The sequence below is a fragment of the Falco cherrug genome, chromosome 10, assembly GCF_023634085.1.
Source record: "Falco cherrug isolate bFalChe1 chromosome 10, bFalChe1.pri, whole genome shotgun sequence".
NCBI classification, from domain to species: Eukaryota; Metazoa; Chordata; class Aves; order Falconiformes; family Falconidae; genus Falco; species Falco cherrug.
Window position 1 is genome coordinate 32,219,671 of NC_073706.1, and position 13,377 is coordinate 32,233,047.

Below are 13,377 nucleotides of genomic sequence, written 5' to 3' on the forward strand. Positions count from 1 at the left end.
ATTTAGTAGTATTGGAAAATACTAGATAAACAACTTTGAGTCTACGTACCCTTGGGCAGAGATAAAAAAAATCCTCTATTATGGGTACTTCAAGTGAGACTTCTTTGAAGGAATATAGTTTTAAGAATATTCAGTACATTTGGAAAAGAATCAACTCCCCTTAGCATCTCCAAAATCGATATTCAGAAACATTTTTTTAAAAACTTAGCCAAATGTATCTATGAATACACATATATGTAAGCATAAACACACAAAACACATAATGAGCATATGTGTGCGTGCATGTGCATTTTTAAATAATTATGCATATACGTGATACAAGATGATAATAAAACTGAGTTAACATTTTTTCTGTGTAAACCACGTTCCCTTCTATATGTATTGCTCAATCACATACCATACATCAGGTATTTTAAGCATGCTCAATGCAAAACTGGAAATCGTTTGTTAAAGGTCTTTAACAAAATATATTTTGTTTAAAACAATGATTTCCCTAAACAAAATAGCTTCATACAGGGATGATTTGATTCTAAAATACCTGTGGGATATTTTGGAGGGGTGTACTCTATAGCTGAGCTCAATTAGATAATATTCTGGCTCTAGAAACTAAATCACTCCCCCACCCCCCAAAATTAAAAGTAAATGGAAATGACTATTGAAGATTGATGCAAGCTAAAAAAGTTTTACAACTCTTGCTTTGATAGAAGACATTTATCCGTTAATAGTGAAAATAAATAGACTTCTATATCTCATCAGATATTCATTGCAAATAAATAAATTTGAAAATTTATCTAGTGAGCTCTTTTGGTCCAGGATATTTGGTAAAGTAGGCTAAGATTTCAGCAAAATGTGCATACACTAGCTTTGTTCCTTGTGTTTTGCCTTTTACGTAAAACTGTTCTGCTTAAACACAGGGAAAACAATCCAGACTATATTCTTTGCTCTAAGAATAAAACCACCAGTTGTAAGCAGGTATGTAGAAATATCTGGTATGCCACAGCCAGTTCAGCAAACAGAATAATTTAACTTCAAACAAAGCTTCTTTGTAAGCCTCAAAACTGAATAATTGATTTAAAACCAAGATGCCTTTCAATTACTGATGGCTGTTGAACACTTATTCCACTTTACAAAACAATCTGCAGAGATAAATCTTCCATAAATAGAAGAACATGACAAAGAACATGTAATGACAATAACAAGCTGGTGACTGATGCTCTAAAACACAGATAAAGAAGCTAACAGTGTCAGATCAAATAAATGGAAGACTAAGTCCTGCATAGTCTTATAAATTAAATAAGTTATCAATGTCAAGATGTCAGTATGTAATAAAAACATAATAAAATAACAACAAATTTGCACAGACAACTTATGAGAAACTATTACACACACTGCAAGACAGCTAGTTACTGCACTGCTACACCGTTAAGAGTGCCTGAACTCCGCAAACTAAACTACGTGACAGCTGAACACAGTGCAAAAACTGCAGAGAATTTCTCTTAGGGGATGATAGTGTTCAAGTTCAGCCAAAATCATCTCCTAAGTAAAACCAATCCCTGGAAATGGACTCACCTGAGATACCAATGAACTATGCATCTGTTCCTGTAAGGCTTTTTTCAGCTGGCTCACATCCTTTTCTAACTTCAGATATTCATTCCAGGCATTTTCCATTTCCTGTTAACAGAAGGAATATTCTAATACAATGTTATGATAAACTTTGAAATCACTCTATCCATTCTCTAACTGAGCACCCCAGTGTTTGTGAGGTGGTGGTTTTCTATTATAAAAAGAAGCAAAAAATCCATCTTGTAGTCTACATTTTTGCTTAGGGTTGATGATAAACTTTAAAATGCTTTATAGCCTGTGAGATCAAGTCAAGAATGCCTAGTTAAAAACCTCTGGCCAGATTCCTCACACAAACCCATTTCTCAAGCATAAAACTGGCATGTAACAGAATCTGTACCATGACTAATACGTTATGAAGGAATCAAGTCTGTTCCGGTTCCATTTCCTTTTACTTTGCTCCTCTAATTAAAACAAGTTTACAACTGAGCTCCAGTCACCTAAACCACAGCTCATGTTTTGCAACACAAAGCAGGCTACCCTTTAAAAGTTCCTCAGACTGTGCTGAAATGGCATTAGCAGTGAATAAACGCGCAGACACCTGGAAAATAAGCTTATCCCTTCACCCTACTTAGATCATTTCCAGCATCCATGGCACTTCTAACCCAGAACTGAGAAAAATCAAGTGCTTGGTGCATTTTTATGTAAGGAATGATGGAATAAGGCTTTTTTTCTGAAGTTTGGAGAAGACTTGGGAGTTCAGGGGAAGAAATAATGGAGGTCTACGAAGCCATGAGTGGCATGGAGAGAGCAGGTAACAACTGACCATTCCCCATCCTTTCTCATACAAGAATAAGGGTCCATCACACGAAACACGTTTAAGTTAGGCTCAAAACAACGAAAAGAAAATGGCTGTCCACCCAGTGGGGAAAAGATCCGTGTAGTACCTTGCCAAATTATGTTTTGGATGCAAAAAGTTCACAGAATTGAATAGGAGAGTGTACAGGTTCTTGGCCATGAGATCTACTGAGGATCACTGAAGAGACAAACAGAATACCAGCTTCAGGAATTCTCTCAGCAGAAAACAGAAGCTGGATTGGTTATGACAGTAAATGCTACCCACCTCTCCTATCCTTATACTCTTCCCTAAGCATCTGCTTAGGCCCACTGCTTCAGCCAGAACCCTGGGCTAGAACATGCCTTGAACTGGACAGGTACAGCCAGTCTTACAATTTCTTGCCATTTATGCCCACAATCAAAATTTAAATGCTGCCTGTGAAAGTCAGCCATTTCCTACAGGCACAAATCACTGTGTGTATATATATTTAAATAATACTGGCATTTTAATGAACATACTTACTATAGAACTTACTAACAGGAAAGATGTTCACACAATTCCAGAAACAATGTGATGAAGAGCTAGTCCCATATTCATTAAGAGGCAAGAATAATACAGTGAGTACACAACGTCCAGTTTTAATATACTCTCATGGCCAATTCTTAGAAATATTTTTATCAATAAAAATGTAACATTAAATTGCATTTGAATTTTATCCAGTCATAATATCAACAGCAAATTTTGACCAAAATATCAACAGACTTTGTCAATTCCTTTTCCCCTGGAAAAATCCCATGGAATCACATCTATATTTTCAGAAGACTAGCTGAAAGATTTGCAATTTAAGCCCCATACATAAATGAAAAAGGTATATAAAAAGTTTGTTGAGGTGGGTTTTTTTTGGGGGGGTGGGAAAGTGGGAAGGGGGCATTGAAAAGGAAGGCTAGAGAGATTGTTTAATTTTTTTTGTTCAGGTTTAGTACCCCATACCTTAACCAAATCAGTTCTGAATAGGACTTAACTCCCTACCCAACGAACAATACAGTTTTACTCAAACTGGTATTCTAATTATGGTTTTCTTGAAACAACCGAAAACACAAACCGTTGAAACTTTGGATATTTCAGCCCGAATATGTATGAGATCCTCTTGCAAAAGTCTCTGCTGGTAAGAAATTTTTTCAGCATGTTGTGGTTGGTCTTTGTACTGTTCCATCTGCCTGTGTAAGACCTCCAAAACAGACTCCAGCTGATCCTAAGAAAGAAGAAGATGGCACCAAGCTTACATTTACATGGAATTCTACACCTACCTGTGGGAATATGAAAGTTGTTTTCCATGCCTCCAGTCTTTCCTATAAGCCACCAGAGGTTAGGGTTGACCTCCTCTTATGGAGGCTAAGATGTAAATGAAAAAAGTGCAAGAGCCTTAATTAACAAATATAACCAAAATTATGTGGTGTTTTCCATTAAGTAGCCAAAACTGTGGAAAAAACAAAGCACTGAGAGGGTCATTTTCATTTTCAAAAACAGGTTTCTAAACGTGGGTACTCAATCCTAACATAAAATCCAATTCTTTTCCTTACATAAATTTATACACACGTCCAAAGAAAACTACTACAATGCCAGCAGCATCTAGTAATTTGATTTTTGGTTTGCAATTCCCTATTTTACGATTCATTGAAAGTTGTTATTTTATTTTATAAAGCCCTTTTTATTCTACTCACTTTATTTTCCTTAAGGGCTCTTATTTTGTCCTCCAAGTCCTGCAGAATTCTGTCCTGCTCACAGAAAATGCTTAGCTTGACCTGAAAATGAAATCATACAAATATACAACGTCAGATTTTAAAAAACAAGGCAGGAACATCTCCACTAGCAATATTTTACCCCAAAGAGCATAATAATGTGAACATGTAACAGTACAACATCAATAACCAAAACAGTGCGAGAAGTTCTGAAGTGGTATTTGATACTTACATCAATATCACTTTCTGCAATCTTGACAGGTTTTGTACTTCGTTCTTTTAACGTGTCACGTCCTGTCACCTAAGAGGAACAGGTTTTAAAGATCTGAGAAATTTGTTGCAAACTACAACTTAATTACGCTTCAACAAGGAAAAGTTTTGTTAAATATTCAGTACTAACAAAGACTAATAAAATTTTGGAGACAAGTCTTTTCAAATACGGCCTCTATTTTTAAAACAATGTTAGCAGAAAGGATTACTAGTTATATTAGGCTATTTAATAACTCTCACAGTAGCTTGAAATTTTGTACAAAACAGCATAATCCCACCGGTCTATGGTTACAAGGGTCCTGCTCCTGCAAAACCTAACAGTTTTAACAGTTCAGCTTTACTAGCTTTCTTGAAGCCAAAGGACTTGAACAGTTTAAATGCATGGTTGCAAGAATAACAGCATTAATTAAAGACTAAAAATACAATTTTTTGGCAACTATTTAATTCTACAAAGCACAGTCTCTTCCATAGTACAGGGTGAATTTTATTAAAGACAGACTGCTATAGAAGCACTATACTGGAATTAAATGTAATTGATCTATTTTGACGTGTTTATAATATACCAAATCTCTCATTCCATAAATCACTTGTGTCATATTCAATTTCTGGTGAGAAGATTATCTTCCCGCATAACACAGTTTTTAAATCTGTACAGAAACCACACTGTATTACACTTCCAACCTTCACAGCAATCTTAAAACGAAGGCATGCCTATCTCTGTAGAAACATTTATTATTTTCGTTGTCTGTATGGGACCCTTTTTGTAAGTAAATGAAGTTAAAAAAATGGCAATATGATACAGCTCATTAATCAAACAGTTTTTAAGAGCCTTAAAACCTAATGACTTAGTATTACTAATTACAATACTCCTAAAAATTCATTAAGGCAAATACTGTCTCACCAAAGAAATACCTGGTGTTTAGAAGTATGGTACTGATATACAGTATATTTCTATTCATATACAGGCAGAGTTTATGAAGAAAATTCATCTAAATATTGTATTTAATTAATATTAGAGCAGAAGTTGTTGGCTTTTTTGGTGTGGTAGAAGGGGTAGTTTTCTTTTTACCGAGCGACTGGCAATCTCCAGGCTTAATGCTCCGTAGCTTACTTATTAACCTAACGGGCACCTACACGATCATGCTCACTTTCTGAAAGTAATTCTATTTTACTCTAAGCCTAGCTAAATCTTTGATAAACCTGTTTCTCATCTAATGTTCTATGAAGTTAGCCACCTACACTTAGTATTTTCAAGTAACAAAGTAGGTTTAAGACAGAAGAGTATGGCCAGCATTTCTGTTTATGGTCTTCTCCCCTCCAACGGCAGACTCCATTCAAAGACTAATCATTTGTATTCATGTGATCAAATGTTGCTTCACCACCACCAAAATCAAAAGCATTTACTGCCTCTCAAAACTTCCAGTTTTCAGGCATTTTGATTTTCAACAATGATGTGTTTTACATAAGAAACCCCCTTTCCTTCAGAAGTATTAATGGAATTATTTAAATGCCAAATCCTATGTATAACAGTAACAAATAATTAAATTTAACTATAAACACTAGCATGTCAACATAATAGTTTTGCATATTTAATTATCTGCAAGCTAAGAGAATGCAAAAGCCTTTTTCAAAGCAATGGAATTAACATAAAAAACAAGGTCTACAGATTTGGGGGATATTTTAAATTGCATAATCAGGACTGTAAAGAATTTGTTAATTATCAAGCAGCAAACATGAGAACATAATGGAGATATAGCATGCTTTTACGTTTTCAAAATTACACATAGGAGTCACTACTCGACACAACCATTTTCAAAACATGATAAAATGAAACCAAACACTGAGGTCAGCCATAATTTCGCATACAGACTCCCAAAGGGGAGGGGGAGGAGAAAAAAAAAAGAAAGAAAAAAAAGGGGGTGGAGTGGGTGGGTAAGTCTTACAGAAAGCACTACTGGTTACCGTAAGACGCCTGTAAAAGCCAGAATACGTAAACACCGACTGCTATTTTAAAAAGCAATGGGATGAGCACATTTCAGATGCAAGCAGTCTTACATGTATACTGGACAGTAACCCTTGTGCTGAGTTCTTTAGCACTTTGTATATCATGTTGATCAGAGGTCCATTATTTTCTATCTGTTTCAAACAAAAGTTTAGCAATAGCTTGTTACAGATGTAAAAATCAACCCCCCCCAAACCTCTGAGCAGCAGTAATCACATGCTCTTATGTCACACCCATCCTTGAGCTTTATAGTCTCTATCATCTGCCAGTACAGGAGCTGTTACTGGGTATCCAGCTAGCTTGTTATGTTGTGGGCAGGCTGCTCATCCAACCATAAGACTTTTTTCATTTACAAAACACACACACAAACACACAACACGAAACAGGATTTGTTCAGACATGTCCAATTGCAGTTTCAAGAGCGTTACGACTTACAGCAAGATATTTTCTGTGCTATAATATGTAGTAACACTTGCAGCAAGAGCTCTATATTGATAATTTGAGCAACCTAGTTAAAACCTCAGTGGAAGAAGTTATTGCAATCACACTTACCCCTCCTCCCACAACAAATACCTGCCAGGCACTATTATCTCCTTTGTTACCTACGTGACACAAGCTTGTACTAGCAACCTCTTTCAGCTGCAGCTGAAACGAAAGTCTCAGATATTACAGTATGACTGACTGCAGAAGAATGAAGCAGGACCACTGCTGAACCACCGAGAGAGGCCCCAGATTTGGTTCAATTGGTTGCACAATTTATATTTAGTGACACAAACTTTCCTAAACTTCCTCATCCATATTTTGTATAACCTGCTGGGGAATGTTTGTAAAGTCTTGCGAGGTGAGGCTGCCCATCCATCCCTCATGTGGCCTGCTTGAACTTAATTTCATAGCCACGAGAAGGGAAGCTTCCTTCCCCACTTGTATTTCATCTTACTTGCAAAGTCATCTCAGAATCTTGTGGGGAAAACTTTTTCTTTCCTTTGCTCTTCCTTTCTGCTTTTCTAATACAGGGTCTATCCACTCTAGAGATTAAAAACTCCCAGCTGTAGACATCTGCTTGCAGAAGAGGCATGGTTATGCTACAGCATACAGATACGCCATGTCTTCCATGATCCACAACACCTCTATTTCATGAGTGAAAAAAGAATACAAAGTCATTGCTACAATTTTTTTTGGAAAAAAAATTTCATCATCTAAGGGCAGTAGCATTAAAGGAAACCTCCACAATGTATTTGGCAAGTTCAAAATTATCAATAATTTTTCCTCATAGCGTGAGTAAACAGCCTCGAGATGTGGGTTTTTTAATGTCAGAAATAGCTCACATGCAAGAGAAAACTCCTGAAATGCATTAGTATCTCTGGAGCATTTTTACTTCACTCATACTTATGTTATGACCATACGCTATAATATTGAACAATATCATCTTGGTATTAACATAAAAATTATTTATTAGATAATATTTTAAAACACTTAAGTAATAAAAAATAGCCTCGTATAAAAGGATAAGAGCCAGGGGACACACATATAAAACATGTGAGTAATGACAAATTACTAAATGCTGCATAACCAGTTACTGTAATGAGTTTTAGTACTATGGCATGCATTATGCAGTTAATTGCTTAATTGCTATTCCATGTTGAAAAGTTGTATTTTGAAACCTCTAAGAAGAGAGTGATCTTCAGTAATAATGGATTTAGTGAAAAGAAACAAGTTTAACTCCAGTTCTAAAATCTTCAGTCCTATTTGAAATTATTTCATCAGAGTGTGTTTAACTCAAAGCCCAATGAAGTCAAAAGAGAGACCTGAATTAACAGGCTCGCCATCTGAGCCTCCAGTGTCTTAACGAAAAGTACCATGTGTATGAACTGTGCATGTGCCATATTCCACCGTTACCAAATCAGTGATTTGCTGAGTTTCATCCAGCAGTCTATTCTTTTTCCTCATACTGCAAAACAAAGCATCTCTACATTTAGTGGCAAAACACAAATTCAACAACACAAAGACACCCTCTCAAATTTCACATGGTTTCCTTAATCTCTCAGCAACCTGACCTGAATCTTTGCATTCCTGGATCACCACTGAAAGAATGCCCGCTGTGAAACATCACATCATCCTGAGGGAAACACACTTCACGTTTTGAATGGCAAGGTTTTCAGAAGGGAACCAACGCCAACATCAAGTTCCTTTTCACATAAAGATCAGGCGCCCACATACATTTCTCTTTCTGGCTACTGTTGTCAGGTGCTACACAGACTGCAGGAAGGCACCAGAGGAGCTTCCGGGAGACCAAACAGATCTATGCCCCAGACTGCAACGAAGCAATCCAGATGGAATCCACTAAAAAGTTTAAAACCCATCCCAATAATTTTGCTAAGCATATTAACATTTTCAAAGGCTTAAACTGTGGCCACTTTTTAACTGTGAAAACTTCTGTTTTATAATACACAAAACACTGTCTCTATTAATAATTTCTCAAATTGTAGGACCTTTAAACTGGAATTTGTCACAAAAACTCAGCCAACAGCTTGGGATGCAGGTACATTTGGCAAAGCCATGAACAAACCAAGAACAAGACCTGAAGTGCAATGTGTCCAACCAATTTTAAAGTTTACACATTTGATCATTTAGACTATATATACCACATACATTATGTGATAAACTCTTTGTATATATGACACTATATATATGCATAATATGTATGACTAATGTTTTCCGTTGATGTATTCATTTATATATTCAGCCATTAAAACATCAGATGAAATTGAAATATGCATACTGACATGGCCAGTCAGCTCATTTAGTTGCACATATGCAACACTCCATGGCATCAGTGAGAGCTACGTACGTGCAATCAATAAGGATAACAAGGTGCCAGCTTTCACTCCACCTTGATTTTCAGAAACACTATATGATTTCAATGTGGTGAGACATCCTACACACCACAGAAAGTGGCTGACTGCTTTGCAAAGCACAATGATTGTAAATTTGGGGTTTGGTTGTTTTCTTTTTTTTCTTCTAAACCTGGTATTAGTAAGTCTAGGTTTGCTTTCAAATTGCCAACTATCAGGTGCACAAGATACAGAAGTAATTTAGTTTAGGCGGATGCTTTGATGCTCAGTATCATAGTTTTAATTTTTATTTTTTTTTTTTAAGGACATATCATGTAACGCTCTTTGGGCAGATTGTACCTATGGATGGATGGATGAATGGTGCATTTGAAATCTCTTAGCTGTAATAACATGAAAACAATGTCAGGTGCTAATTAATCACCACACTTTCACAAGAAAGCAAGGCATTATAAATACAGTATGTCATAAAAGCAAGGAAAAAGTCAGATCAAGGAGATTTAAAGGGAAAAAGCTGGAATAAAAGAACACCCTATCTGAACTTAGAGGAGTTGACTTCATATTGGTTCTAATGCTACAGCAGACAAACATTTGGGAACAGTTTTTATCTGGTTTCACTAAACCCACATCACATTCATCTGGAGTACCAGTAACACAAGTTCCTCCTACAAGATGAAGCAATTATACTTTCTGACTTTGCACTTTAATTGCATAGTCACTACTATAAAGACATTCAATATTCTACACGCCACAGTGATGGCAAAAGACAGAATTCCCATCTCTGAACAGGTGATCTGAAAATCTGCAGGTACAAAGATGACATATAAAAGACCACTGGGTTAAAAAAAATAATAATGGAAGTAGACTCCTATAAAATCTTACCTTTAGATCCAGATACTCCAAATCCTTTTTCAACTGGATGTAAGTGTCATCCGCCTTCAGGTAAGTACATAGGGAAAAAACAATGCAATGTATTTGAATGGTTGAAACAATTTCAGAATACTTGGGTTGGTTAGATATAAGACATTGGGTGAAAGAGGAATCAAAATAACAGAGTAGGGAGCACATTAAAAAAAAAAAAAAAAAAAAAAAAGCAGATTTGCTCCACCAGCATATTGCTATTTACAGCTGAAAATGGGCAAAAAAATTCCCAGGAATATTACTACCTCATGCCCACCCTCCAAACAGAGATTTGAGTTTTCCACCTCTAATGAGATACATAACTACCTGAAACAATAGATCTGCAAAAGTTACTTTTTCAAAGGTCAATTCCTACTGGCTATCCCTTCACTGAAAAAGCGAAGGTGGTATCTATCCTCCAGCACCGTATCTCCCTTTGGGAGCAGAAGAGAAGCCTTCTACCTAACTGAATGTAACCAGAAGCCATCATATAACAAACCATTACAATACTTTTGATCACATTTCATACATATTTTAAGATATGAATTCTTTTATTCAGAGGAAGTACAAAATAAGTTTTGTGACTAAAATACTGAAAGAGATCTCACTTATACGATTAGAGAACCCATTTTTTCTTTTAAGTAAGAGCATTCAACTTGACCCTTATTTTTCATTGGCTCACCTGTAATTGCCATCACCTTAATTTTATAGTTACATTCATCTAGGAACATCCTCATTACAGTCACTTCAAGAAAAAGCATGCACAGAAATCATAACAGTTATTTCTCCTTTTTTCAAGAGAAGTATTTGCAATACAGAACAAAATAAAGTTTAATTGTTGCAAATGTGCTTTGCAGTCAGCCAAAATGCCCCAAATTTCCTAGGATTTCATTGCTATTTTGACAGGATGTTATCCTGGGTACATTAAAATTCAGAATAAAAGAAAAACACAGCTATACCTCTTCTCAAGTTTTGAGCCAAGGAGAATGTGTATGTAGTTAAAGAAAAGAAAACCCCTTTATACCATAAAATCAATAGATCACACCTGCATTTCTTTAGAGGTGTTCACTTACAATTCTCGTCCAATCAGCTTGTAAGTCTGGCTGAGGACTTTGGCTAGGAAGTCTGCCCGTTTTTGGAGAAACCCCTGTTACTATTGCCCATCTTAGTGCAATTGTTCTGTAGGTGAGGTAAGGCAGGACATGAAACTTTTCCAAATTCAAAAATAATTCCTTTAGTTTGGGGCTAATATAAAGTCTTCACCAATTCAAAGAAGAGTCGCCCCGTTTTATTCCCAGGTGGCTCCATTTTTGAGGCTCTAATACGAACCCAAGAGCTGTGTAAGTACATTTCAGTTTGATCTCAAGTTTACAAGTTTCATTCACCAGGGCAATCAAGAGCCCTGCCGATGATCCCAAATGCACCTGAGCTTTTCTGAACCAAGGTTCACCTGCAGAACTGACACAGCTGCAAGCTCAGATGGATGTACAAACTGGCTGATGCATTTCCATTTGCAGGTGACGCAGCGTGTGGCACAGGGAGCCAATCCCATCATGAAAGCAGCACAAAGAAATGGGTTTGCTTTAGAATGAACTTCTATTTTAGCCCACATTTCTGAAGATGCAGCATTTTCAGAAATAGTATAAAAAGGAAGTATACATGATGCTTTGAAAATTACGCATCGGTGCCCTATAACTTATAACGCTCATCTTTGATAGCGAATACAGCAGCAAAGAAAAACCGCAAACAACCTGGGAACTGTAAGAATACCAAAGGATGGGCGAGAAAGCACAGACTCAAGCACGCCACTAACAAAGCATTTGCAGAGTCACAAGATGTCATACGGCACAGATGAGCCACGCAGCAGCTGACCTGATAGGTGGAATTAGTTGGCAAGTGCTGCAGTAATTGTGCGATTGTGTAATTTCGTATACTAGCCAACTTAGCCTGATGTCTCCTTAATCGAATGAGAAGCAATGTTAGCTCTTCAGGCTGCAGGTATTTAGACACAGTGTAAAGAGGAAATTAGCAGTCTTCAGGGAGAGGAACTGTAATTACATTTTTCACCTCAGTGCCCAGAAAGCAGTTACTTGACATGATTAAGCAATTATTTCATTAACTTTGTATTTGGTCAAATAAACATAATAAAAGTTGAGTCCTGTAATAACAGACAGCTCGCCCCCTGTTCATGTTGCAGATAACAGCAAAATCCCTACAGGCTTTACTGGGAGCTGGTTAAGATTAAGTTCTCATTCAAGTTACTTATGTTTTAACTAATAAAAATACAACTACTATGGAACAAGCAGGATTGGAAAAATTAACTACAATACTATGATGACACAAAAGGAAAAGTAACTCTCAACTTACCGACTTGCCATGCAAACTGGGTGCGCTCACAGTGTGTGTCATGTAGCCCATGGCAGGCATAGAGCGTCGATCAATGTGAGTTGAGCTCTGTAAGAAGCCACAGCCAGAATGGTAAGGATCACCTCCAGTGAGAGGTACGTTGCACTTGAGGGCAAATTTGGAAGATACACACCTCTGCCCCAATTTTCTATTTGAATTCACAGCATGCTTGGATTAGGGTAACATCCATGGGCCAGCCAGATCCTTTGATGATTAAGTAGAGCTTATGAATGAACAAATGCAAATTTAGCACCTGTGACACTGGGCAAATCAGCAGATTCTGGCAGACCAAGATGCTTCAGCAGCACGTGCCGAGTGGCTTCCAGCAAATAATAATAATAAAAAAATTCATAAAGTTCCCCCCTACCTAATGTCTCTCAGAGAAAGGCTGGTTGGCTGATGCCCTAGGACAGCCGGCTGTGAATGCCTTCTGTCAGCCAGGGAACACTAAGCTACTGACATGAGTGACACCTTGTGGCAATGGGTTCCATTAATACCAGGGTTTTTTAAATAATCATGTTTTATCTGCCCGTCTCTGCTCATAACATGAAAACCTACAGCACATCCATTCTTTCATCTTTCTCTTAATGCCAAACTTTTACAACTTTCTTCAAGGCAGACTAAATGTCTCGTGATTTATTTTTGTACCTGTCTGAATTTCACTGAATGGTGTTTTGTTCTGCCTTTTTTCCCCCTTTTTAAATTTATTAAAAAAAAAAAAAGTGTAACTGGATGGACTTTAATAAAGCATTCCAGGTAGGGGGCATTATAACAGATTTTTGTAGACACATACATTTAGATGTAAAATGATGC

The 13,377-nt window shown here is 36.8% G+C and overlaps 1 protein-coding gene across 10 annotated transcripts in view; it reads right to left on the minus strand.

Annotated features, from left to right (window-relative positions):
- PLEKHA7 (pleckstrin homology domain containing A7) overlaps positions 1 to 13,377 on the minus strand; it is a 160,370-nt gene that overhangs the window by 19,476 nt on the left and 127,517 nt on the right. For all 10 annotated transcript variants that reach the window (XM_055721575.1, XM_055721573.1, XM_055721574.1 and 7 more), the window contains 6 exons: positions 12,526 to 12,612; positions 10,141 to 10,194; positions 4,370 to 4,438; positions 4,120 to 4,200; positions 3,501 to 3,650; positions 1,570 to 1,671 (listed from right to left, as the gene is read on the minus strand). In XM_055721575.1, the coding sequence (XP_055577550.1) occupies positions 1,570 to 1,671; positions 3,501 to 3,650; positions 4,120 to 4,200; positions 4,370 to 4,438; positions 10,141 to 10,194; positions 12,526 to 12,612 (543 nt within the window). The remainder of the gene's footprint in view (positions 1 to 1,569; positions 1,672 to 3,500; positions 3,651 to 4,119; positions 4,201 to 4,369; positions 4,439 to 10,140; positions 10,195 to 12,525; positions 12,613 to 13,377) is intronic.